At 43.9% G+C, this 27,796-nt stretch overlaps 2 protein-coding genes across 8 annotated transcripts in view; one reads left to right on the top strand and one right to left on the bottom strand.

The window, feature by feature from the left end:
- Window positions 1–7,872, top strand: part of zmynd11 (zinc finger, MYND-type containing 11) — a 32,996-nt gene extending 25,124 nt beyond the window's left edge. For 3 of the 4 annotated variants that reach the window (XM_065954485.1, XM_065954484.1, XM_065954483.1), the window contains 4 exons: window positions 5–79; window positions 1,089–1,427; window positions 1,511–1,696; window positions 2,518–7,872. In XM_065954485.1, the coding sequence (XP_065810557.1) occupies window positions 5–79; window positions 1,089–1,427; window positions 1,511–1,696; window positions 2,518–2,640 (723 nt within the window). In that variant the 3' untranslated portion in view covers window positions 2,641–7,872. The remainder of the gene's footprint in view (window positions 1–4; window positions 80–1,088; window positions 1,428–1,510; window positions 1,697–2,517) is intronic. The other variant, XM_020657672.3, reaches the window with a different exon arrangement.
- Window positions 7,873–8,697: 825 nt separating this feature from the next.
- The window catches only part of LOC110002051 (disco-interacting protein 2 homolog C), a 148,818-nt gene continuing 129,719 nt past the window's right edge, over window positions 8,698–27,796 (bottom strand). For 2 of the 4 annotated variants that reach the window (XM_065954442.1, XM_065954443.1), the window contains exons 24-38: window positions 26,710–26,790; window positions 26,080–26,203; window positions 24,909–25,030; window positions 23,030–23,141; window positions 21,717–21,826; window positions 21,394–21,524; window positions 20,879–21,047; window positions 20,602–20,772; window positions 18,079–18,108; window positions 15,924–15,985; window positions 13,329–13,386; window positions 13,160–13,234; window positions 12,812–12,986; window positions 12,350–12,473; window positions 8,698–12,120 (exon numbers count right to left, since the gene is read on the bottom strand). In XM_065954442.1, coding sequence (XP_065810514.1) covers window positions 11,868–12,120; window positions 12,350–12,473; window positions 12,812–12,986; window positions 13,160–13,234; window positions 13,329–13,386; window positions 15,924–15,985; window positions 18,079–18,108; window positions 20,602–20,772; window positions 20,879–21,047; window positions 21,394–21,524; window positions 21,717–21,826; window positions 23,030–23,141; window positions 24,909–25,030; window positions 26,080–26,203; window positions 26,710–26,790 — 1,797 coding nt within the window. In that variant the 3' untranslated portion in view covers window positions 8,698–11,867. The remainder of the gene's footprint in view (window positions 12,121–12,349; window positions 12,474–12,811; window positions 12,987–13,159; window positions 13,235–13,328; window positions 13,387–15,923; window positions 15,986–18,078; window positions 18,109–20,601; window positions 20,773–20,878; window positions 21,048–21,393; window positions 21,525–21,716; window positions 21,827–23,029; window positions 23,142–24,908; window positions 25,031–26,079; window positions 26,204–26,709; window positions 26,791–27,796) is intronic. The other 2 variants (XM_065954444.1, XM_065954445.1) reach the window with 1 other exon arrangement.

Genomic DNA, 27,796 nt, shown 5'->3' with positions numbered 1-27,796 from the left:
GCAGCTCAAAGGCAGCCAGGAGCCAAAGGCAAAGAAAAGCCGTCGATCTCAAATGGTGGAGCCCAAAGAAGAAGCCAGCGTGAGTAAAGGCAGCAGAACAGCCTGACCGAGGTCACACACACACACACACACACACTCAAACACAGAGGATGTTTGGTATTGGTTAGAGCGGATACCTCTGCTGAGAGGAGCTCAGATGATGTGTGTTTCAGATGCATCCCAAAGTGTTTGTGTATCATCTGTTAATGCATGTATTCTTATTTATTTGCCGTATTTTTCTGCCATTGGACGCCTCAAATGAGATCTCTCTCCTGAAGATTCATGAGCACACCAAAGAGATTAAGGAGCATCACAGAGTCTGGAGTTAAAAAGCTGTTTTGCTGCTCGTTGCTTCGCCTCAAGCTTAATCGTTTTTGCAAAATGATATTGGGAAGTTTCCTGTTAAAGTCGAGACAGACAGACGCTGGAAAAGTTCACATGAAAGGGGAAATCAACAATTTTTAGCTTTTTCTTTACGCCTCCTTTCTAGAGACAGGACAGTGGACAGAGTCAGAAATCAAGGAGAGAGAGAGAGAGTGTGGGGAACAATATGCAGATCCACAGGTCGGATGTGAACCTGGGCCGCCCGCCTGGAGGACTACAGTCTCAGTACATGGAGGCGCGCACACAAACCACTAGGCGCCCAGGGACATCTCTTTCTGATAATCATGGAAGAACATGCCCTACCAAAAACTGCCCCTCTTTAATGTTTTTGGAGACTTTGACTACAAATCTGAAGAGGCATGTCAAAAGGTCATTTACCAAAATATGTCAGAATCAGGCCATGGATTCTAGTTTTGCTCGTCCGCCTTGACTACAGTCAATTCAGAGTTTTCATCTGGGGTGGGAATGAAGCAGAGAGAATCACTCCCATGATTCCCCACCAGCCTCAACTTCATCTTTTGTTTTTGTTTTTAAGCGTGTTTACATCAAAGTGTGTTGTCTCCTGCATGCTGCTAACAGTCGTTTTGAGAGTTGTTGTCTTTGTGAATGATTCATCCCGCAGAAACCTTACGCATCAGTTTTGATCTCTTGTTTTTATCTACCAGCTGGTGCTTGAGTCGCAGGTAACGCAAAGTTGTCCTCCTCCTCCTCTCCCCATCCACCAGGACCCGGAGCCAGAGATGGAGGCGGTCAGCTCCAGCCAGGAGATCCCGGTGTCCTCGGCGCCCCAGCAGCCCGAGAAGCTGTCGGTGTCCACGCAGACCAAGAAGGCCAACGGAGGGTCGCCCCGCACGCTGCACCGCGGCACCCAGACGAACAGCGACGGCGCCTGCCAGAACATGTGCCACGAGAAATACACCAAGGTGTTCAACGACGTGAAGGAGATGATGAAGGCCGACAACAAGCGGGAGACGGAGAGGGTCGTCAGGGAGGCTCTGGAGAAGGTGTGTGTTCGATGATGACTGTGAAGGTGTGTAACCAGAAACATGTGAGCTCACTTTGAAACCGGTCCGTTTTGTTGTTTCAGCTCCGCGCAGAGATGGAGGAGGAGAAGCGGCAGGCGGTGAGTAAGGCGGTGACCGGAGCTCAGGCGGAGATGGAGAGGAAGTGTAAGCAGGTGAAGGAGAAGTGTAAAGAGGAGCTTGTGGAGGAGGTGAAGAAGCTGGTGGCCCAACACAAACAGCTCATCTCCCAGACCAAGAAGAAGCAGTGGGTGAGTCCCGGACTAAATCCCTCTCTGTCCCCGTTTGTTTTCACACCACAGAAACACATTTATGTTTTCAAGGTTTGCATGTCCCAGTTTTGTGGGATGGAGGTGTTGATAAAAATCGATGTATCCCCAACTCTACACCCAGGGTATGTTTAAAGTCTGTAGTGTCCCACCTGTAGGCATGTATTCATAGTCCTTATAGTCAACATTTATGCAAAGTGGTCATGAATAATCATAATAGAATTTCAGTATAATAATGAACTAATAGACACATATTATGCAAGTTAGATAAATAAATAATAATAGTGTGAGGGTTGCATATTAAAAATGCATTTTTTTGCCAACTCCACATGTTGAATCAGCTTGAGGTGTTGCATTTGGGGGTAGGAATCTCTCTGATTGGCTGTTCAGCTAAGCTCTCTTCTATTCTTTTTCCACTAATAAAAGACCAAGTGCTGACAACGCCGGCGCCATTTTCAACTTTTTATCAGTCATTATTATCCATTAGAAGGCGACCTATAATACGAGTGTTGAGCGACAGCGTTGAGAAAATTGTCTTCTCGTATCACAATAACAGTTTATTTATCCGCGTTCTTCCTCGTCCCCCTTTTTGGAATGACGATTACAGACTACCGCCGCCTGCTGGCATGGAGAGTTATTGCCGTTGCCTGTAATGTTTGCAGTGTGTTCAAGTGCAACTTTTTGGCTAGGACAAAAGGCGGCCCTCTAGTTCTTTGCCGTCTGCTTGGTGTGTCGGGGGCCTTAACTCGCTTTAAGCACCGACTTCTGCCCGTCTAACCCGCCCTCTCCTGTGTTGATTTCAGTGTTATAACTGCGAGGAGGAGGCCATGTACCACTGCTGCTGGAACACCTCGTACTGCTCCATCAAGTGTCAGCAGGAGCACTGGCACGCCGACCACAAACGAACCTGCCGCAGGAAGAGATGAACAAGCCCCGCCCCTTCTCACCCTTACACAGCACGCAGTCGGCCCTCGCCCACTCCTCCTCCTCCTCCTCCTCCTCCTCCTCCTCCTCCTCCTGTCAGTCAGTGTCTACAACACACACAAACACACACTTGTCCCTCCGGCTTCTCGACTTGCCTTCCTGAACACTTTGTGGACTCGATGTTTTTTGCGTGAAAAAGAGCAACTTGTTCCCTTTTTTTGTTTGTTTTTATTTTTATTATTTAATGTAACCATGTTTTTGAATTTTCTTTCTATATTTTTTATTTTTTTGGGGTCTCTGAATCGTGAACAGATTGCTCGAGGGGGCGTGGCTCCGATGGTGTGATTATTATTTCTTTTTCTCTTTACTGACGTGCTAACTTTGAGCTCGTGTCAGAGGATGTGTTATTTAAGTGTTTAGTAACTGATGAGCGTTTTATTACCTGAATTTTTAGAAAATCCCTTTTCTTACTGTAAATGCAACAAAAAACACTTGGGGTCGATCTTTCAGGTCGACCACGACGACACAACACAAACGTACCGCTGCAGCATTCAACTGGCTCCACTTTCATAGAGAATGAACAAAAAGACAAAAAAAACTCACACGTTCATTTATTGTTTTGGATGCTGGACGGCACCTTTTAGCATTTCTACCTAAAAGTCACTTATTGGGAACAGGGTCACGAGGTCGGCCGTAAAAAAAACGACGACTAAACAAATCTTCCATTTGATATCATTATTATTATTATTATTATTATTATTAGAGTGAACATTATGCACATTTTTTGGGGTCTTTTCCTTCGAATAGTCGGTGATGTTTTTTATAATATAAATGAACTTTTAATTAATTTGTTCTTAATTGGAGAAATGTACTGCAATCCTGACTGAGCTGGACCCGAGAGCGGTCCCACCACTTGACCGTTTTTTTTTTTGCACATTTAATTTTTCTAAAAACCAGAATGCTCGTAAAATTGCCAAAAAACAAACAAACTATGATTATAGACTGTATGTACGAAGTGGGCGTGGCCTTGATTACATCACCCTTTTCAATCCGCTTGATGGCTAACCTTTTATAGCCTCATGCTCGGCGTTTTTTAAGCCCAAAGTGACCATGTTTGGAAGAGAGGTCAATCGCCCACTGCGTCAGTTTATCTGTGATTGTTTTCATCATTTACTAAGTGATCGTCTCGCACTATAGAAGAAGACTTGAACTTGAGGTCAAGACCAGAAAACTCATTTTGAAAATGTTCACTTCAGTACAATCAGACTTTTTGTTGGTGGAGTCGCCCCCTGCTGGCCGTTAGAAAGAGGCCGGTTTAAGGCACTTGCTCATCATGCACGTCCATCTCTTACCTACAGTCTCTGATTCTACCCGAGAAGATCTGGTGAGTCCTCCCTCCTTCATCAGCCCTCTTAAGCTTAAAAAAATACGATTCTCCGAGCGTCGTCAGTGTCATTTCTGTGTCAAAAATCGTTCTTTTTTTAAAATCCTGAAGTGATGGCTTTGAGACTCTTTCACTGCTTTTGCTGTAGTCGGTGGTCAGTGCCTGTTTTTTTTTCTTCTTCTTCTCGCCCTCCCCGTGAGGCTCCGTGCATGTCTATAGATTCACACTTCATCTTTTCTCCAATCATTACGGTAAAAACACAAACACAAGAAAAGAGGAGCCCAGAATCTCGCTGGTGTCCGACAAACAGTGACGACGGATGGACCAATATAAAAACATTATGCAAAATGTGAATGATCAAATCTTTTCTAGAGTTCTCCTCTGCGCTGGATGTCGAGTGTGTGTCGTGTATAAATACGGTGCGTGGAATTCTTTGTGTGTTTTTTCAACCGGGCGATAAAATTGCCCGTTTTTTTTTTTTTTTTTTGTTCTGGGAAGTGTGACTCTTTTAAACTTTGACTGTTTCCTCAGTTATGAAGACTGAACTGAACGGAGGAAAATGATCCAGTTGTTTTGTATAGACGCTTCACTTTTTTTTTTACACACAAGTTGCCGTTCATCAGTTTGTGTTTCTGTGAACATGTGACGAATAAAATACCGTAAATTTTCTAATAGTGAGGCAGAACTTTTTTTTTTTTTTTAAATGTCAAATTTGGGGCTTTTTTTTAAATGCCTTTATTTGGAGATGGAACATCGCATAGAGTCAGAAATCAGGGAGAAAGAGAGAGAACCCTGGCCGCTCGTCTGGAGGACCACAGCCTCAGTACATGGGGTGCACACTTACTTCTAGGCTGCTGGCGCCCCAGTGGGCAGAACCTTTATTCACTTTGAGTAAAGAGAGAACCGGGCATCTTAACCTACTGGTCAAACAATGTTCTGTTGTTCTGATTGGCTGTGAATGAAAACTTAAAAAACCTTGTCCAACTGATTAATTCTAAATATCTACTTAACTATAATGACTCTAAAAGGTTTTTATATCGCCGTCTATCTAACAGATATTTAGAAGCCAAATAAACACGACGACCACATCCCAAAATAAAAACGTTCTTTATATAAATGTATCTCTTATAGTGAATACTGACTGAGTCTGGTGTTTAATACAGTTAATACTCATTTTCATGTTGTTTATATACTTTACTTTTCTTCATTAGCTAATCTTTTTTAATATATTCATCATGTTGTGGCTTAAAGGAACATTATGTAACTCTGACCCCTAGTGTTTAAAATGGGTACTGCAGTTTAAATTCTAACCATCATAGAGAGCTGTCTCCCCCCCCCTCCTCTCTAGAGTGGATGTTCACTCAGGTCACCATGAGGTGGACTCTGAAGCTTCAGTGTTTATCCAGCTCTGCATGGGTCTGTAAACCTTTCTGTGTTCTAACCTCTCTCCATTTTTCAAAAGCATCTCCAATATTGATCCTAGTTTGAGCACGTTTCTGCTCTTGGAGCTTATTAGAAACATGCAGAGGCTTTTTAGGTCGGGTACAATCACTTCTATCTGAACCACTTCTCTTGCCCGCTTCCATCGCTGCAACACCTGTTGCTTTGACCTGACCTTAAATTATTATTATTTTTTTTTTACAAAATAGCTACCTAGTAGTTATTTTTCCCGGTCAAACCGCTAAATGATTCGATTGATCAACACCTTCATTTATTTGCTTACCTAGCCGTACTTTTGAATCACAGATCACAGAACTCGCTCAGTAGTGATTTTAAGAGTTGAAGTGTGATGTTTAAAAACTGTTTTATCACAAGACAAACATAGAGGATGTGTTGAGTTTCATTAACAGGAATCCAAAGCTAAAGTTTTTGATTTCATTGCTTTTCTACCCATATAAAAAACCCAAAGAAGACGACGTTAAAGTGTCTCTAAATACTTTCTGACTTGTCTGTGCCTCAAAGGCCCCTCTTTCCTTCTGATGTTGTAAATATTTCAAAGCAAAGAAAGAAAGCTTTTTAAAAAATAAATATCCTTAAGATCGATTTAGTTTGATTTGCAAACAAGACACAAAATGTGAGTTTTTTTCTTGGACTCTTTTCCGCCTCCTGTTGAGTACAAAACAAGCGGCAAACTTCTGTGTTGAAAAATGAATCTGATGCAGAAGTGCAAAATCCTGCAGTTCATCTAGTGTCCACTAGAGGCTGTCGTCAGGAACACCAGAAGTCACATACACACCCATTCAAAAAAAACAAACAGTTTTTACAGCAGAAATTAACATGTTTACAGCCTGGTACAAAAAAACCTAATAGGTTATATAAGTTATCGTCCTCATGATCACACATTCGTTAAGATTTGATGAACGATGCGTGCTTTACATAATTAGGCGCTAAGCTGACATGATTGACAGGTGGGTGCGATGTAACGGTTCGTCAAGAGTCTTAAAACCCGCCTCAGCTCCAGCTCTCAGCCTGTCGTTTGACTGAAAGTTAGACTGAGACAGGATTTCCAACATGGCGGCTGCTACTGACGAGCCTGCAGAGCGCCCCCTGCAGGAACAGATGTCTGACGTCACTCAGACTTCATTTATAATATTTACAGTCGATGGTTCTAATCTGTAGTTCCAGGAGATAAATTCACAGCTGTTTTTGATTGGGATGTATTGTCGTCAAGGAGTCCTCCTATTAGAGAATTTACGGTAACTTTTCCTTCCAGACTTGATGTGTTCAGCCTCTCGTCTCTGGACTCTTTCTCTTCTTCCTTTTTGGACTCGTTTAAGTGTATCACTTTAATACAGAACATGTTCTTGTACAGTTCAGCTTCCTGTCTCTGCTTTCTGCTCACTCTTAACGTCTGATTTCTAGGGGGAAAAAAAGTTCTCTTCGGTCGAACACCAACGTCTCCTTTCCTTCTTTTTCCTCTTCTTCTTCACCATTGCACTACATGTAAATAAAAAAAAAAATGCCATGTGTCCATATCTCCTCCCCCTCGTATGTACATTGTAAATGAACTCGCCGATATCTCCGCTGCTTCATGTTTCCTGTGCTCACAGCGATCCCCGACGACTGTTCTAGTTCTAGTTTTGTACAATGTACAACCGTTTATTATTATCATATCAGCTGCGGCTTCCGTTGCCACGACGACACTCTGAGGTTTGTGTCATTTCAGCGTGTTTGTTTTTGTTGTTTTTTTCACAGCGATCACTCGAGTGAGAGCTACGCTGCACATTTCAGTGTGTCCGAGGAATTTCAGCGTGACGATGTCATGCTCTCGTGTAAACTTCCTTTTTTTTGTCTGACTGGTTTTATATTCGTCCATCCCGCCGTTAAACTTTCAGGAGGAGTTTCTTCTTCTTTTTTTTTTATCCGTATGTGGAAGAACTTTTTGATGTCATTCCAGTTTGTATCTGGTTTTTAACTGCATGAGTAACAGGTGTGCGTACTTTCAGCTCCCGTTTCCTTTTTTCCTGTTTTTACTCCCGCTCATGTTAGAAAAAGAAAAGACGAAGCTGCACTCCCTCAGAGTGATGCAATATGACAATGATTTTTTTTTTTCTTTTCTTTTCTGGACCTTGAGTTGAAGCTGTTTGCAGTATATCATCGGTCAGATTGTCGCCTTCTACCAGAGTTGTTTGAGTACAAGCAGGATTAACAGCGAGCACTCTGAGCTTGTTGTGAACCTCTACCTGTCATCTTCTCTCCTGTCCATATGTAAACTATTCATCGTGGCTTAACATTTTCTATGCTCCTGACTTCTTTCTTTTTTTTTTCTTTTTTTTGACGCTTTAGCTAGCAATATGTACATAAATATATTCTATGTGCTAACATGGAGGAAATAAATGTATCAACAAGTTCCTGGGTTTCCATTTTTTTTCATCACACCACAATCAAAGCGACTGTAATGGACGCATCAAAACAGAATTTCCCCTTACGGGATCAATAAAGTAAATTTTAATCTTAATCATACACTCTGAGTTCTTAAAGGAGCAGTATATAACTCTGCCCCCTAGTGTTTTAAATGGGTACTGCAGTCCAAATTCTAAACATTAAAGAGAGCTGTCTCTCCCCCCTCCTCTCTAGAGTGGATGCTCACTCAGGTCACCATGTGGTGGACTCTGAAGCTTCAGTGTTTATCCAGCTCTGCATGGGTCTGTAAACCTTTCTGTGTTCTAACCTCTCTCCATTTTTCAAAAGCATCTCCAATATTGATCCTAGTTTGAGCACGTTTCTGCTCGTGGAGCTTATTAGAAACATGCAGAGGCTTTTTAGGTCGGGTACAATCACTTCTATCTGAACCACTTCTCTTGCCCGCTTCCATCGCTGCAACACCTGTTGACCTGATAACTGCTCTCATATCTGACAAACCGAGGGGCGTCCAAAACGGCCGTGTAGGGGGGTCGCCTTAAAAGCGCCTACCTTCTCTGGTCCAAACAAATCCAGAGCATTCAGGAGCAGAATCTAAAGTTAGGAGGAGGACATACTGGCTGCTGCATTACACTTCAACATAGCATGTTTCCTTAATGTCTAATATGTCAAATAATGCTCCTTTAAAACTTTAAGGTATTCTATCTTATCAGATTTGTGCTTGTGAGCAACTGTAGACTTTATATTTAAATGGTTCTCGTTTTTTATTTGTACTGCACACCCACATTATTTCGACAGTAAAAAGAAAATAAACCAACATTTTCAATTTTTATTGTCAAAATTGTTGAAATATTTTATTGAATTGAAAGACTTTATGTCAGACATTTTTAAAACCTTTAAAAAAAACATACTGGGGACAAACATTTCGCTGATAAAAGAAAGAGGAACAGACGGTGAAGAAAGTGCTTTTTTAAGTCTTTTCAAAAACATCCTCGTGTGTGTGTGTGTGTGTGTGTGTGTGCGCGCACATGTGTGTGTGTTGAACATTCTCCGACCTCATAATAATCCACAGACTGATCGCCGTCTCTGACGTCCTCCACAGGTCCGGGATGTGTTAAAGGGTCTCTGGTTTAAAAAAAAAAAAAAAAAACCTGCCTTCTCCTTCCTGCTTCAGTCTTCCCTCCCTGTCGTGACATCGTGCTGTGTGTGAGCCCTGATTGATTCATGTGAAAAAATATGAACGACCTCTCACTCTGGTTATTTACAAAAGCAGCGGCTCCTAACCCGCCTGCGTCTACAGGGGAAACTGGAAGGTGAAGACGAGGGTTCACTGTTTCCCAGCCGATGGAGCAAAAGACCAAAAAGAATCCAGTACTGCTGATTGGCTGTTTGATTTGAGGAGTCTTATCCCAGTTCATTACACTTCATAATCAATAAAACCCAAATTAAAAATGGCAAGTTGTTGTTGTTATTCCTCCTGGTCACCACTAGAGGGCAGCAGAGGATCATAGCTGTGTTGGGTTTCAGTTAAACATTACTCCATTACTCCCTTTAATTTCTCTTAAGCAGGGGCGTGTCCAGACTTTTTAGACTGGGGTGGCCCACCTGGCGGCCCTGACCTTTGCAGGGGTGGCCTGAAGTTTAGCACGCAAATTAATTTAATTTTTCCACCCTTTCCATCCCCTCTCATGATAGGTAGGTCACAAGATGTGGAAGCATATTCCTAGGCTCTCAAAAACAATGATGTATGTGCAAAGTCTTTTAAATACTTAATTCAAACTCTTGCTCGCGGTCTAACTTACAAAAATAAATTTATTGGTAATCAGGTACATTGTAAGTTACGGAGTGTGGACACGTTTTTGCTCTGGAAGTTTTCATGGAAAGAGCAAAGTCTTTATTTACAACCGAATGACCGAACATTAGCCTGTCGGAAATAGCCAGACTAGTTGATTTGTTCCGTCTCTTAGGTGTGGACAAACAGTTTGTTTTGGTTTAATGCTGGTGCTCAAGGGCGTTCTCTACTGGATTAAAAAGTCGCTTTAAATAAAAGAAGCCAATTCATCGAGTTGGATAAGTTAATGAAGCCAAACTTTACAAAAAAACTATTTGGCATTTACATTATTAAAAAAAATCATAAAAATATGGATTCTTTCCCGATAAAACTTTCATTTATTAAAAATATTACAGATTTTATTCAGTTGATACCGTTAAGAATGGAGGTTTGTCATCCAATGACTGTCTCACGTTAAACAGATATTACAAAATAAATTACTCCTTTATTTTTTTTCAACTGAGCGTCTGATTTAAAAAAAAAACAACATGTCTCATTTTATCCTCTAACTCATCAAACATGTTTCCGATTGGCTGTTTGGAGACGTATTCTAATAAAAGTCTTTATTGAGGCGCCGTGTCCACCTAGCGTTTTTTTTTTTCAGTTGTTTTCAAAGAGTAGAGAGCGTCTGCAGCAGAAAGCAACCGCTTAGAGAAAAAGCGTCTTTTTTTCTGAGCGCTCTGCATTAATTGTGCGACCGCTCCAGTTGAAAATCTTTCAACTTTTTCAGAAAGGCGTTGTTGACGTCACCAGCTTTTCCAAATGTATGATATTCCCTGTATTTTTGGCCTTCTAGGGATCATGTCTTGTACTCACTTCCTCTTTGCTCCGTGTCTGATCGGGAAGTAAACAATCTCAAATATAAAACATGCAGTAAACAGTCTGTTGTCAACAGACTGTTTTCATGGAGACAGGACAGATGTGCAGCGCTTTTCTTCTTAGAGCACAAACGCTTCATGCAAACACTCCTGAGTGCTTTCCTCCCTCGAAAAAACACTAGGTGGACACTAGGTGGACACAGGGACTTATTCCCTTAATTCTAAATTTTGGTGTAAAAATCTTTTGGAATAAAACTCCTCAAAGCGTGACCGATGACGTCCCAGTGCACAGAAACACGAGGCGGACATCGTGTGTCGAGCCACTCCCCTCGTCTGGTGTGAACCCTTCGCTCGTCTTTACATAAAATCTATCGTCATATATTTCTACGTCTCCGTTTACACGCTCGCTGTGAGTGTTTTCACTCCACATTATACAATGCTCTGTGGTTTTTTTATATTAGCAAATGTTCAAGAGCACAACATTCTTGAACGTCTCGTCATAAACTTCTAAAAAGAGAAACAAAATAAATTAAGTCAGTTTCTTTTTGTACATACTTACATGATATGAAATGTCGGTTTGACTCGCTTCATGTGAAGGCTGCAGCTGTTGCTTTATGAAAAAATAAGAAACGCCGATTTCCCCGCTGAGAGGGGACGGACGGACGGACGGATCAGAGAGTAAAAAAAAAAAAAAAAAAAGTCACACTTAGGCTTAAGAAGAACAACAACAAGCTGACATGAAACAAACGTGGAGTACCTTATTGTGAAATCAAAGGACAGCTGCGGCTCGCTCGCCCCCTTTCTGACCCCGCCCCTCGTATCAAAACATATCGCACTCTTTGAAATGGTTTCCATAAAAACGTAAAATATCTTCTTTCTTTTTTTTTTTGCTACAGTTTGTTTGGTAAAAATAGCCTGACCTTTTTTTTCTGAGGACGAACCCAAAAAAAAAAAAACAGAATCTTCTGCGACCACATGACGGGAAAAAGTAAAGAGAGCCACAAGTGATTTAAAGCCCAGATCTTTGCTACGTCAACGATTGTCCTCTATGGCCTCCGGGCTGCATGAGTGCTACTTCTTGTTCTTACCTCCTTGAAATCCTATCACAGTCCGAACCCTTTTTTCCCTCGATATGACCACTTGATTTTAGGAGCGAGCTGGCAGCAAATAATCCTGCCAGACCAAGTTCAGGGCAACAAACCCCGGCCTCAGACTCCTGTCTTACTCCTCTCAGTCTCAGGAGCAGACGTGTCTTTGCATCTTCCTTAAAAACATCCTCCATCCACCTCCATATAGACCTCCAGGGGGGGCGGGCGGGCGGGCGGGGGGGGCGTGCTACATGTTGTAGGCCACGTAGATGGGGTCCAACTGGTCGGCCAGGAAGCCGTCGCGCAGGTGCATGCGCTGCTTCTCGCCGCGGGAGTTGATAGGGATGACGCCGATGTCAACCACCACCACCACGCCCACGATCAGGTAGTGCTCCTCGAGCACCACGTTGGTCACCAGGGGGACCAGGTCTAGCGCCTCCTGCTCCGAGCCGTCCAGCTCCACCACCACCACCAGCAGGTTGGTCCACGTGAACACCGCGCTGCACCACAGAAGAAGAAGAAGAAGAAGAAGAAGAAACAAAGACGGTCAGCGTTTGTTTTTTATTTTAATCCAAAATGTCATAAAGTGAAAGTCAACATTTTCAGCCCATAATTATTAAATTATCAGTAAAAAGCTGATTGTGCCAGCCGCAAAAATCCTAAGCTGTGATTGGCTACTCGCCCTGTCAGAGGCGGGACTTATTTTTTGTTTGGCGGAAGGCTGCTCACCACTCTGTGATGCTCTTGTGCGTCCGGATGACGGATGTCTCGATGTCGATGGGGTGGTAACGCATCCCCCTCAGCTCCATGGCTTCCTCCAGAGCACCGACCACATACAGGGCGTCATGACGCTCTACACACACGCACACGCACACGCACACGCACACGCACACGCACACGCACACGCACACGCACACACACACACACACACACATAAATAAATTACTTCACATGGAGACAGATTTTATTTTCGCTCCTCAGACAGAAAAAGCTTCTGAAACAGCGTTTAGACCTTCATCTAACCCTCCAGACTGATGGATTCCCCTCGAGGTCATCTAATCAGCCCTGAAGCCGCTTAATCCCGCCCCTCCTCTGTGTTATATGACAGCAGTAAAGGTCGGTGTCGGCGCCCCATCAATCACACTCTGATTTATTACACCAAATAAAAAATATGCACGATCACGTCCTCACCTCCGCTGGCGTCCGTCAGCTCGGTCCTGCGGAGGAAGCCCAGGTATCCGGTCCGGGCCCAGACGGTCTGCGTGTCCCCGAAGCTCAGTCTGGAGTTGAAGTGGTCGGACTGCAGCGCCTCGTCCCCGTAGACGGTGAAGTAACCGCTGGCGTTGTGGCCGCTCTGCACCCAGATCTGCAAACAAAGACACCAGCTGCTGTTGGAGCCGTTTAAAGAGCACTGAGCTGGGAAGACAACAAGACTCCGCCTACAATGACCTCCAACAAGACTCCAACTAAATTCTGCAATCATTCGTCAGTTATTTACTTATTATTCAGGGTTTTTAAATCATCGGCACTGAGACAAACCTCTCCCAGATGCGACTCTCCCATTGGTCCCTTTGTCTCTGGGTTGGCGATGATGATCCGAACTCCCGGCAGGATCTGTTTTTTTAAAACAGAAGACTGAACATGAACGTCACCATCTCACTGATTTGAGACTTTTGAAATTCAGACGATAAGAAACAAACGGGCTGACCTTCCCAGACTCCATCAGCGGCAGGCTGTGAGGGGACCCCCTCTCCACGAGTCGGACCCTGAACAGAAAGAAGACACAACATGTTTCAGTTGGCACACATTCAGGGAACCAGGATGTATGGAGTAAAACAGACCAAAGATTCTCCACAATGTAAAGAAAGGTTTACTGTGGACATGAGAGAGACGCTGTTCTCCCTGTTGAAAGGTGTTCTTGTGTAAGACCGACTTTGAAACTACTTTTGAAAGAAGATTTGAAAACTTACAGATTGTAGCTTTAAGTGAACCCAGCATGTCGTCAGTCCATCTGAAAACAACTCAGTTTGGTCTTTTTTAATCCAGCATGTTTTAGGTTGAAGGTGTTTCATGTTTCATTAGAGGTTTAGAGGATTTGATTTTTGACTTTTTTAGCGGGATGAACCTTGTATTTATAAGTTGTATCTTTTGTTTCTTAGCTCCGCCCCTCTTCTGGTGCACGTTGTTGTATTTTCATGAACACCGAGCCGAAAACAATAATCATCTTTTTAGCTTACTCCACAAAAAGGACTAAAATAACCTCTGAGTAAGCCGTCAGAAGAGGATGGTGTGATTAGAAACGGGAGACAGACGTGTGTTTAAATCAACAGTGAGAGCATGTAAACACACAGGCTGACGGTTATATTTAAACACAGACGGACTGAAGCAGCCTCGTTAAGACTTCTCTGAAGAGAAGCGACAGCAGAGCGGTCGTGTGATGATGTGCTGGATCACAGAGGACAGGATGTTTCTCAGACATGCTGGGAAACTTTCAGCGCTTGTAACACCTCCAGACATGTTTAAATGTATATTTTACACTTAGAGTCATAAAGAAGTGGTCTCACTTTTTTTTCCTTTAATCCCCCCGGATGACCTTGTCAGGAGATATTTGAATAAATCTCCGTCTTTCTTGTTATCCCAGAGTTCATCTCTCTGGAAACTGACACTTATTCTCACATGAAATCTGACACTTATGTTAAACCCTCAAACTTTCTTTTTAAACAGATACTCTGTTCATAAACTCAGGCTTCTCCTCTGAAAGTCCAAACCCTGGGAAAACAGATCCGGAGTCTCCCGAGTTGCTATTTCTGCTTTGACCCAGCGTGAGATGTGACTCAGCCTGGCTCTGCAGGGTTTAAAGGGGGCATCTTTCTCTGCGGTGAGGCCGCCCGCCTGAGACTCATATTGTCTGGAAGAAACTTTCAGCTTCTCATTATACTCAACATTTTGACTTCCAGCCACGAGCAAAGGGTTCTCACAGTCAATAACCCAGCTCTGAATTACAAAGAGGGAAGACAAGAACAGGAAATGTTACTGAAAATAGTTCAAATTATCTGCTAGAAACTACAAAATGTTACTTGCTAAGTTTTTTTAAACAATGGTAAATGGATTCATACGCTGCCGACGATGCAGCAGGAGAAACTCAGGGTTAAGTGTCTTGCCCAAGGACACATCGGACATGTGGCTGCAGGAGCTGGGGACCGAACCCTAGACCTAACGGTTGAGATATAACAAACTCTACCACTGAGCCACAGCCATCCCTGAAATAATGTGAAAGAATGCAGAGATACAGTATCTTTGCACTCAAGCAGCTGGACCAAGAAAAACAAGTTTTTCACCAAGGGCACGAGGAAAATATTTTAGTTATTTTCTCAATATGAAAATTTGCTTCAATTTAGCAGCAGCTAGCTTCATTGTGTCACAAGAAGGCGCTTTGTTTGATACCTTTACCTTTGTTGTTGACAAACGGTTTAATCAGAAGTCCCGCCCCTTTTTGGTTTTAATTGGCCAGTGAGGAAGAATTGTCTCTTGCGCAACACTTTTTCAAAAGTTTCATATTTTTTCAACTCGGCGCACAAAGAACAGCTGACACTGAAGGCGATTGTGCGCTCAGGATGCTTAACGCTGAGCTGGGTGTTTGTGATTTCTCAGGTTTATAAACATTAAGATATCTTTTTGCGACGAGTGAAGTTTCCCCCTGCTGGTTATTCAAAAGAATGCATGTTTAAATGAAGAGTGTGCGACATTTCACACATAAATAAATCAAGTACATCCTCTTTAACTGAGTCATGACTGTCTACAATGAGGGAGAAGCTCGAGTCCCGCTGGCTGTGTTGTTGTCAGAGCCGTGTTTACATGGACGGGACGGCCGGCTCCTCCCCTTGTGTATAAAAGCTGTTTTAGTCAAGAACTAGAGAGAAGAAGAAGAACATACTCACTGATTATTTAGATGGTCACGTAAGTGTGTTTAGATCACGCTCATTCTGTGTCAGTTTATGCTCAATGTGAAGCTACTAGCTAACTATAGAGCGCTAACATTAGCATGCTAACACAACAATGCAGGACACAGGCGATTGCAGCTCGAGCAAAGGACGATTTTGTCCGCCACTTATGCTAAACTCCTTTATGCAAAAGCGAGTCAGGTGTGTCTCTGGAGGACAGCGGAGGCGTCAGTATGGAGGAGGCGTGGCCAAACAGCAGTTTGTTTTGGTTTCATGCTGGAGCTCAGCGGCGACATCTGCTGGACCTAAAAGCTGCACATTCTTCTTCTAAGGTGTTCAGGTGTGTGGTTTTTAAAACTCACCTGTCGTGTCGTAGCGCTCTCATGTCAACAAAAACAGTGGTGGGGTCGGGTCCTGAGGTGCCCTGAGGAACAGAAAAAAAAAAAATGACCACCACACCTTAAACACAACTATTGTATAACTGCATCACATACACTTTGTTCTAAAACTACAACTACCAACGCTACTTCTACTCCTACACTCAGGGCGCAGTGGATGCTGCTGCTCGTGCTTTAGTGCTCACATAGACAAGCTTTCCATCCACAGCGCAGAGGAAAGCTTTGGGTTTGAGAACAGAGATGGAAAACCCACAAAACCTTTACATTCACAAAATGTTTGGAGAGAACAAAGTGGTAAAAGCAAGAGGGAGGATTTCAGAGGGGAACAAGAAACACCAAAATCCAGATTTTAAAGGGATCTAAAGTCAGCTCGTATTTAGTCAACATGCAAAGAAAACGTCACATAAAGCGGACTCTAAAGGGGAGAAAAGAGGGGAAAGTGAGTGGAGACAAGGGTGAAGATGACACAGTTAAGTGGTTTGATTTAAATCTAGTCTGCATGGTTTAACACGAGCGAAATATCTGTCTTTGTTTCCTCTTTAATGTGAGTCTGAGAGGAAAATGTTGAAGAGAAATCAACAGAGGAAAAAGAAAGAGATAAAGACCCCTCTCCCCGACCTCTCTCCTTCTCCTCCACCATCCCCCCCCCCCACCCCCCCATCTCCCTTTCATCACAGAGATGATTCAGGATTTTTTTTAAAAAGGAAAAACGCTTTGCAAAGCCCACCACCGGACGCACAGCGGCATGCTGGGAGTCAGAAGCCCGCACACCCACCCAGAGCACAGCGTGGCAGAAAGCGTCATCACCACGACTCCTAATCTCCACCAGAGGATGGACGTTTACTGATTTATGTGCTGCAGGTAACAGCTCATAACATGTTGAAAGATGACGGTTTAAACCTTTTTTTTCTTTTGTTCTGACTTTGAGTTAATCCATCAAAAGAGCTCGACATCCAGAAACCTACACAAACATATTAATAATACAACATTGTGGATGACGCTGAAAGCTTTTTATCTCTACATATTTCTAACCTCTGTTCATCTCTTTCTTCATAATTAAAAGAGAAACTGTAACGCAGGAATTTCCCCGCCTTGGACAAAAGTATTTCTGATTCTGATTTTTACGACATCCTGTCAAGATGTTCAAAATACGTATTCGTCAAGTAGCTTCCTGTCTGATGTTTTTTTGCAGACTTTTAATGCTGAGTTGATGCTTCATATTAGTGGTGATTTTATTGGAGATGATACGATGTAGAAAATATATTTAAAGGTCACATATCCTCCTCCTCTTCAGTTTAAATAAGTCTCAGAGCTCCTCAAAACATGTGTGTGAAGTTTCTTGTTCTAAATCCACTCTGATCCTGTATTTGATCATGTCTATAAACCCCTCTATTTCAGCCCTGCTCAGAACAGGCTGTTTCTGTGTCTGTACCTTTAAATATGTAAATGAGCTGTGTCTGACCACGCCCCCTCTCTGGAAGGGCTTGGGTGTACTCGGGCTTTCTCGCTCCATGTCCTATTGTTTACGGTGAGAAGGCAGACTCAGAGGGCAGAACAAACACCTAGCTGTGAGAGTGTCACCCACCTGGGGGAGGGGCTACTGCCCTTTGTGATGTCATGAAGGGAAAATCTCCAAACGGCCTGTTTGAGCACACATTTTCTGAAAAGTGGAGCATGAAGAAGACGGAGAGGATGGACTTTACTAATCATAGGGGGGTTTGTAGACAAACTAGAGACTCATATTAGTGTTAGAAAACATGGTGAAGAGGATTTTGAAGAATATGTGACCTTTAATTAAATCAGCTTTCTGAGGTTTTGGTTCCTGAAAGATAAATACTTTTTAAAACTCTCGGATTTAGCGCTTCATAACGATGTCAGACTCATTGACAGATTTAAAAAAAGGCTGATGCAGTATAGTCAGGGATGACTATACTGATATACTATACTATACACACTCCCCTTTATATGCTAAATTTGTGATACTCAAAACGTCTTTAAAAATTAGAGTAATCTGATCTAAAGCCAGCTGATTGGTTGGAATGTGCTGACAGGCAGTGGGCTGGTGGAGGTAGTGGTGGTGGTGGTTTGGGGGGAGGGGGGGTTGATGGTGGTTCCCTACCTGGTCGGCAAGCTTTCCCAGCCTGTGAGGCTACAGCAGCAAAGAGGGGCGGAGGAGGAGGAGATGGAGGAGGAGGTAAGAAGGGGGGGCGGAGACAAAACCAAGTATGAGATATGTGGGCGGGGTTATGTTTAAAATGAGGAAGTAAGAGAGGGAGAAAGAAAAAAATGTCAAAATGGAAAAAAACTCAAAGAGACAAAACAAGCAGTCAGACTGACACAGATGTTCAGCCAGATGTTAGTTTAGTCATTTTAAAGGCATGGGGGATTACAGCGCATTAGTTCAATATACTGTTTAATATTAGTGACCAGGATGTAATATTAGTGTATATTGACTCTGATCATTCAAAATGAGCCATGCACCAGGAAACCCTTTTGTTCGTTTCTGACAGAGGATCATATCGCCATCATATCTTACCGGTTATATCTATAAAATAATAACAAGAACTAGGGTTGTAGTCAAGACCACAAACCCGAAACCAGTGCTCCGAGGCCGAGACAAGACCATGACCATAAATATCTCTGAAAAATCATCAGCTTGTGTTTAGCGTGCGTGTCACTCACTTTGACCGTAACACCGGGAAGGTTGCGGCCGTAACCGGAGGATAGAAACTACAAATGAATCTAAGAAAGAGGCATTTTCCGTCCAATCACAGTAATGACTTTGAAAAATAGCCTTTCAGTGGTGGTCTTGATTTAAAATCTGGAGTCCGCCCAGTCTGAGACCGAGACAAGACCGACTAAAAATGCTTTTGATCCCTAGACTGCCAAAAATGGTCTTGATTTGGAGTACTACAACACTAGCAAGAACCCTTTAAATAACGTCATTTAATAATATGAATCCGATCATATGAGATCCTTTCAGTCCGCCTCAAGAGGGAAAAAAGAAAATACTTGTACAACAGATCCAGTGAAATGCTTGAATCATCTGTAGGCTGCAGAATGAAGAGAGCGATGACCAGCTTGGAATGGAAAGATGAAGCTGCATAGATTGATCTGATATTCATCTATGCACACCGCTCGATGTGAATACCGTAAAAACTCTCTACCTCATGGTGTCCCCAACAAGGATTTACACAGTCCAATCTGATTGGTTTAGACTTTCCCATAGTCGTCTGATTATTGAATATCTTTTTGTTTTGCTGCATCAGCAAGGGTACCCAAGATCCAGATCCAGATCTTATCCACACACAGATCATCCACAAAGATCCTTGGATTGCATGAAATGTGTCACAGATGGTCCCAATTTCCCACTGTGTGTCTTCTGCTATAATTCAAAATATGAAAATATTTCTTTCGACTGTGATACATCAAAATGGAGGCCATACTCTGACCTTTCCATTGACACCCCATTAGGCCAATTACGACGTTCATTCCACTGTTCCCTGCCAATAATAGCCAATAGGTATTTTCAGACCTAACAGTTCTGGGGACTTTTTGCAGAGGAACTATCCACTAGGGAGTTAGGGAACTACACACCATGGGGAATTTTCATTCTGTCTGCATTCGTTGTACCTACTCTGAAGCAGGAGCTAAAAAGGTTCCTTTACTCAGGGTTCTAGGAACTGAAATAGTTTATAGTTCCTGCAGTGCGGAATCACTTTAAAAGGGTTCCAACAGTTCCTAGAACTATGGATAACTTCCTGCGGTCTGAAAATGCATAATGACCTCACGAGTTGAAAGGAAGTGCCTGACCCTGGTCTGATGTAGCTATACCCAAGAAACTGCAAGCGACTGGGTTATTACTTTTGTACAATTCCCTGAGGGAGAGGATCTGGAGTGGACTGAGAAGTGTTGTCTGTGTTTCCCTTTTGCCAGATTAAAATAGATGACACTTAACCTTAACTGCTTTCTTGGAACTTGGTTTCTCGGTTAGGGTTAGGGTTACCCAGTACTGTGTTAATCCTAACCCTGTGCAGATGACTGATACTTCTTGTAGCCAATGATGTTATGAACACGTGGACACACTGCTTCATTCACTACCTTACATCCCAGAAGCAGGAAGTGCATTTCTAACGGTCAACAGACCTGTGATCTGTGATGAACGTCTGCCCTACTTCAACAGCAGTACGCCTGTTTTAATGATTGTTGGAAGCATTTCCAGATCTTCTCAAACTGCAGACTGTTAGCTTTCAAAGGAGACACTTACTGGTGCTTGTAGTAGCAGGAAGCAGGAATGGAATGATCCTTAAAACGATGAGGATTCTAAGAGTTGTACCTGGAAACGCTGCCTGAGATGAGCCCTTGGACTACAGTAGCGTAGATTTATCAACCAAATATTGATCGTGCAACTAAATTCCCGCTCTTTCATTGTCTATGGGAAGCTGCATATTCATTGACTAAAGCATACTGGGACAGCTCGCAGTGCGACACAAAGGGTTTGAAAAAAACGATGTTCCCATCGACAGCCAATCAAGCTGCAGCACCAGAGACTTTCTTAACAGCTGTGTGCACACATCAGGAAATACCAAAACAGGAAGTGCGATCTTTGTATCGTAAACAAAGAGTTGGAAGTCTGACTGACCTGCAGACAGATCGCCAGGTTGACTCTGCAGCCAAAGGAGGTGCTGACGGCTCGTGGGTGGAGTCCCAGGTCCTTGAAGAGTTTGGAGAAGGACTGCGTCAGGGCGGTTCTGGGACGCTCCTCGGCTACAACCACACAGGTCCTGACCCGAGACAAGTCCACCCCTCGGGACTGAAGGGGAGAGGAAGGACGCCAAATGAGGAGATGTGTTTTCTCCGGGTTTCTTGTCAGTAAAATTCATACGATGTGGCGTGCACGGGCAGAGTGCCTCGTTTACCTTCAGAGAGTCGGTCTGCAAGCCGAGGCCCTTGGTGCACAGCTCCATGACGCTGTAGGAGCAGAACGTGTCTCGGACTTTGTACTGACTGACGGCTGACAGCCAGAGAGCCGGGTTGACCTCCAGCTCGGACGGAGGGATCAGGATGGACTGGTGACCTGAGTACACGCTGCAGAAGACATGAGCAGAATGTGTGATGTCATAAGGTCAATGTGTGATGTCATCAGGTGGATATTACTTTGGACTCGTCAGCTGAGCTTTCAGAGAGTTTGTTAAAGTGAAATGAGACATTCAAAGATGCAGCAGTGTCCTTCTTTTACATCACTGAGACTACAGGGAGACACTGAGGACGACTATCTACAGTGAGCCTGGAGGGACAAAATAACTATAAGGCGATTAACTAGTTAATGCTGACAGCTCTTATAAAAGTTTTATAACAAATAGAGCCTGTGTTTAAGAATACTGGAACAACTCTCTACATATTGTTTCTTCATCTGGATTTCTGTTTGTCTGACCTGCAAAGGCACCAGAGGACGAAGCCCAGGCCGCAGTACGGGTCGAGGCAGATGGCGACCTCTCTGGACGGGTAGAGCTCGCACTGCAGCTTGATGGAGCGGCAGAAGGCACTGGTGGCTGTGTGAGACATCTGAGCAGGAGGCACACACACACACACACACACACACACACACGATGCTCAGTCAGGAGAGGCAATACAATGGAACATCAAAAACAGATACAGGGTGTTTCTTAAATGAGATTTTAGAACATCAAAGCAAAATGGGTTAAGAAATGAGACGTCAAAAACGGAGTGTTTGTCATTTTGTGTGTGTGTCTTAACCTTGACTCCAGCGAGCATGCCAGTGGTGGAGACACTGAAGTCCAGGTAGGCCAGAGTATCGGGGTTGGACGGTTTATACAGCAGAGGCGGTTTCTTCTTTGGCAAATCGTCTGAAAAGAGAGAAAGAACATGTGACTCGGCTGTTCATCTCCGTCCTCTGGCTCCCAGTTACTGCTCGCCTCCTTACCTAAACTCTCTCCCTTCCCGCCAACTACGTTCTGCCAATGAAAGGCGTCTGATCCAACCTTCACAACAGGGTCCTAAATCCCTTTTTCCACCAAGCGGTCTGGTCCAGTTTGGTTCAGTACGGTACACATTTATTGGCGTTTCCACCGTCAAAAGTTGGGAATGGTACCAAAATAACTGATCTGTACCATCCTACTGTTTTGTTACCCTTCTGTTGGGGTGCCAAGCGTACCGATCAGACCCTTGATGCACCATGATTTAAACATCCTATGGATTTGGAGAGAGTATTTTTAGGGCTATTTTTGTTATTTGCAACTAATGTCAGCGCGTAGAAGCGCCTGACGGGCAATCTCAGAGATGCACACCTTCCCATGAATCATTGATTTTGCTAGCTGTCAGGTTCTTCTTTGTTGGATTCATTGGCTGTCTACACTGTGGCCCGCCGCTGTGATTCAGTGATGTGTTAGGGTACGTTTGGGCTGTGGAAACTCAAGCAAGATCAGGGTTTACTGAACCAAACTGAACCAAACCAGACCTGACCGCGTGGTGGAGACAGCGATCTCTAACTAGACTCTTCTCCTCTGTCGCCCCCAAGTGGTAGAACAAACTGTCAAACTGCATTGAATCTGCAGAGTGTCTTTGGACCTTTAAGAAAAAGCTAAAGACCCAGCTCTTTATGAACACCTACGACCTTAATGATATTGATGATGATGATATTCAGGCTGGTTTTGATGCCAATTAGAAATCTTAAGAACAGCTGTCGATGTTGTGCTTTTACCTCTGTGCATTAAAAAATAACCAACATCAGTACACTTTATCTCCACAATCAACATACTCGAACCACCTGAAGACTCACAAATCTGTTTTCAATCAATCTTTTCTTATTTCCTTCTTTATCCCTTCTTCACTGGGATTCGAGTGCAGGAGCGTCAAACTTTGCAGAACAGCGACTTTTTACTGTCTTTAGAGGAGGTCAAAGACTGACAGGAGATCTCCAACATACCCGATAATGAGAAATAACAACGATATAGTTTATGCAAAGGTTGATCGTCTGTCTTTATGAGGACATGTGTGTGTGTGTGTGTGTGTGTGTGTGTGTGTGTGTGTGTGTGTGTGTGTGTGTGTACCTGTGTCCATTACAGGGGGCCATGTCCGGACGTCTACGGCGGCCGAGGCTTCCTTCGACCTCAGCAGTTTACAGATGAGCTGTGAGGTCATCACACACACCGAGCGGCTCACCTGCAGCAGCACAGACACACAGACCACTTCAATCTAATATATATATATATATATATATATATATATCAGCAGGGAGCGGTAGAAGAAAAAGCACACCACCTTACATCCTATGGTCCCCCCCAACCGCCCCCCCCCCTCCAGAAACAAAACGCTAAACTCAGCTTTGTGTGAGATTTCTCTCCATCTACATCGCCTCCAGCCAGCTCTCTCGTCCTCGTTCAGCGCTCACACTCATTCACTCACTTAGTTTTTCAGACTGCTGGCGTCTTTCCCGGTTTCTGCACGCTGTCGAAACATTTGCCCCCTCGCTCCGTCTTTCTTTGGGTTTTCCACATTAATTGAACACAGCTGATTGCAAAGCCACAAGGCTGATCTGTCTCTGGAAGAGATAGTTCTGTTTTACCAAGAAATGCTGAAGGATGAACGTCCACTGACTCTCTGTCAATCCTGAGAGGAGTTTTTTTTAAAAATGAAAGAGACTAGGATCGACACCTCCACATGAGCTGCAAAAGCAGATAAGACCATGAAGAAAACGATCGTTTTCCCAGAGAGTCATTTTAAATGCCTTTTACTGCCATCACCAGGTTAGTGTCAGAGGAAGTGATCTACAACACGCACTCTGGAGTCTTCAGGATTCACCCTTACTAGCGTAACATTTTACCGTTTCACATTTTTACGATATTAGGAGGATATTATTTGTCAGAAAACTCTTTCTTCACAACCTATAACTGGTTGCTTGTTGTTGGAAACTAAGTCTAGGGCAGAGGGACTTTTGCTTTGAGTATTTTTGGCTGCCTGTGTCAGTTTCGCGTTCTGTGTTTGTGAAACTAGGTGCGTCATCTTGATGATTGACTTCACGCTCCGACAGGTGATCAACTGAGAAGGAGGTCTTTCCCCTTTTAAAAAGCATGATGATGGCGGTCTGCTACTCGAATGGTTAGTCCTCACGCCTTATGTACAGAGGCTGTTGTCCTTGAAACGGGTTTCAAATCGGACCAGCAAGGCCGTCACTTTTTATTCAAAATTCTAACCTGGGGGATGAAGTTTACATTTCAACTGCAATGAGCCATTCATATCAGGAAGTCTGAAGTAGTTTGAAGTTTGATCCAGCAGAGGGCGCCCTCAGTGTAACTTGACCATTTCTTACCTTCTCTTAACCTCAGTAGGTAAAGACAGTTATGTTGTGGCAGGGCGCTATTCAGGAGATGCAAACGTACAGGAGAGAGACTCGTCTCTCTGCAGCCCGCTGAGGTGAGATACACGAGAGATACCCGCAACTCTCCAAGCTAACACCCGAGTCCCACTGTCTGTGATGTTTTCAGAGTCCTATCTTCAGTTTGTTTACATCGCCAGGACGGCCGGCTGACTCCTCCCCTCGTGTATAAAAGTTGTTTAATTGAGGGACTAGAGAAAAGAAGAATAACATACTGTACTCACTGCTTAACTGTGTTTCTAGATCACGCTCATTTCAGGTAAATTTACATGCAGTGTGAAGATACCAGCATAATAAAGATCACTAGCATTAGCATGCTAACACAACAATGCAGCGCGAGTTGTTTTGGTTTCATGCTGGTGCTCAAGGGCGACATCTGCTGGATCAAAAAATCACATATAAAGCCTTTAATTGAAGATGTGACAGCCCTACAAACCCATGGCTCCTATCCCACCCCCTCTCCCCCCTCTTTCGTTTTTCTCTGCAGTGAATTAGAATTAGTAAGTGATACAGAGTGAGACAACGTGTTAATAAAGCGTTTCAGGTTTGTTTACCTCCACGATCATCTTGACAGTGGGCAGCGTGGTGGCGATGTTCTGAGGATGAGGCGGTCGCACGGTGATCGGCACACAACCGGCGTACAAGCAGCCGTAAAACGCCACGATGAGGTCGATGCCTGGAGGAGGAGAGGGAGGGAGAATAGAGATGTAGATGGGAAGCAATAGAACGGAGGAAGATAAAAACAGGAGGTTAGGGATGGAGAAAAAAGGAAGAGGAAAGAAGGAAAGGAGAGAGGGGGAGGCCATTTCAATTAAAAAAGGAAACAAATAAGGAAAGGAAAAAAGGAAAAGGTTAAGCAAAGGGAGGAAAGAAGGAGAGAAGGGGCCAATTGGAAGAGGAAGTGATGGGACAAGAGAAGAAGTCAGATTGGAAAGGAAAGGAGGGATGAAAGGGAGGCAAGGAGAGGAAACAATCACACACACTATCACAGAGGCGAGGTGGTTAAGTATTGAGCGGAGATTAATGGAACGCTTCTTTAAGACAATCTCCTCGTGTCGGGGGAATTGTTCCTGCACAGCTGCATGCGTGCACACGAGGATCTGTGTCTCAGAGGGAAATTACAATCCTCTCTGTTCCACTTCAGTTTCCTCTCTCTCTCTCTCTCTCTCTCTCTCTCTCTCTCTCTCTCTCTCTCTCGCTCTCTCACTCTCTCTCTCTCTCTCTCTCTGTCTCTCTCTCTCTCTCTCCAATCCGCTGAGCTCTTCATTAAAAAACATCCAGAGTCCGTCCTTGATCACACGTCAGCGTTATGTCAGTTATGTCGTCAGTTCTGCTGTATTGCAGTCGATAGAGAACAAATCATGTCACCTTGATGAGACTATTTGTTCACTTTTATTTCACTAGGATGACGGACACTTTAAGGTGTCATCACATCAAATCGGCCACATCATGTCTTAGGCCTCGTGGTCACCTAAACCCTTTTCACACATACGGAAATCTCCTGAAAAACTTTGGCGGTGGTCCTCCAAGCGGGCGGCCCAGGTTTTGAATCCGACTTGGGGCTCCTTTCCTGCATGTCATTCCCAACTCTCTCTCTCCCTGATTTCCGACTCTATCCACTGTCCTATCTCTCCAATAAAGGCACAAAAAGCCCCAAAAATAAATCTTTAAAAAAATAGAAAAGCTCTGTCAGGAGTGTTTGCATGAAGCGAGGTCAGAGTTTACCTGGAGGGTAGACGAGGGCGACGTGGTCCCCGTCCTGTAGGTGGCCCCGTTCAGCCAGCATCCCCGCGATCTTCTCAGCTCGTTTATGAAGCTGGACACAAGTCAGAGAGCTGGCTATCGTACCCTGCAGGAGGTCACACACACACACACACACACACACACACACACACAGAATAATGATTGACACATTCAATCAGCAGATGTCATGTCATATTTTCCGTCGCTGCATCACATCGGGGGAACAGCTGTAAACAAACCCTGCGGATCATATTGCCATTATGCAAACTAACACTGACACACTCAAACAACGACTCAATCACAACTACAGCCTCCTCTTCTTCTTCTGCATGTTTTATCACGCTGTGTTCTCTCACACCAACAAACAAGAGGAATACAAGAACCACACATACTCTACTCTCATTCTGCACTCTACAAACAGAAATGTAGTGAAGAGCAACAGTGTGTTCTTCATATCTCATTCATATCGTGTGTTTAAGATTTAATGACCTTTGACTCTACAGCTTACAGTTTACAGTTTACAGTGTGTGTGTGTGTGTGTGTGTGTGTGTGTGTGTGTGTGTGTGTGTGTGTGTGTGTGTGTGTGTGTGTGTGTGTGTTGTGGAGTCTCACCCTGGAGTTGAGCAGTGTGTACAGGACGTGGTCTGGAGTGGTCTGAGCTCTCCACTGTAACACCTCGGACAGGAAGAGGAACTAAAACCACAAACAAACAGAAGAGGCACCAGTTAGACTTTGAGTGGGGGGGGAGTGTGTGTTACATTTACACACCAATATACACAAGGAGACCCACGCACGCACACACATCCATGTTACAACAAAAGGGTTGATGCTGCTGGAAAAAAACAAGCTAAACACAAATCAAGTGTTTCCTTCATGGTGTTGTTGAAGCTGTGTTCTGTGATGTCATCACAGACTTTCCGCAGCTTCAGCTCGAAAGCCTCTGGACGCCGTCGATCACGACTCCTCACGATATCACGACAAGGTCAGGAGAAAATCCCTTACATGGCGAGTACATTCAGAATCTGTACTTTCCCGTATCCATTGACACAGGACGTCTACTTTTACAAGCTGATTTTCTCCTGAGTGTGCGTTCTTGTGTTCTTTAACCGTCTGTGAGTTCTACATGACGGCCACAGAGAGCGAGGCGGCCTCAGTTATCATGCTGTTAATCTGAGTGATTCTGTCGTACAGGAACCCTTTCAGCGGTGGGGGTAAGAAACATAACCCCACAGTGTTCTCCTGATGAAAACATCACTCAGCTCGTCGTCGGCCAACGCTTCCTGTTTCAATGTTTAAACTCGTGTAGTCGCTCTCATTTTCTCACCACCGAGATTCACGCATCGCAAAAATCTCCCCCGGGGGGGGTTTAAAGATTTAGAGAAGGTTTTTTTTTTTCCTCCCCCCGATGAAAACATCACTCAGCTGCTTGTCGAAAGCTTTCATAAAACTTTCATGACAACAAATGAAAGTCTGCTTCATCCCCAGATTTTCTCAGTTTTCCTCCTCGTGCATTCAAAGCGACCGTTTTGGTGGGAGCGTTTGTCTCGGTTAGGCCTCGTGTGCAACGACTGTGTAACATATGAGCATCATTTCAGTGGCCTGAGCCCGCCAGGAGGGGTCCAGAACCAGGACTGGATTGAGAACAAATCTCAATCTCACAATCTCTCTTAATCATTGTGTCTTTATTTCTTAAAGATTT

This window comes from Labrus bergylta, chromosome 4, assembly GCF_963930695.1.
Source record: "Labrus bergylta chromosome 4, fLabBer1.1, whole genome shotgun sequence".
NCBI classification, from domain to species: domain Eukaryota; kingdom Metazoa; phylum Chordata; class Actinopteri; order Labriformes; family Labridae; genus Labrus; species Labrus bergylta.
Note: the sequence above shows the minus strand (reverse complement) of the source record. Positions and strands in the feature narration are given on the sequence as shown.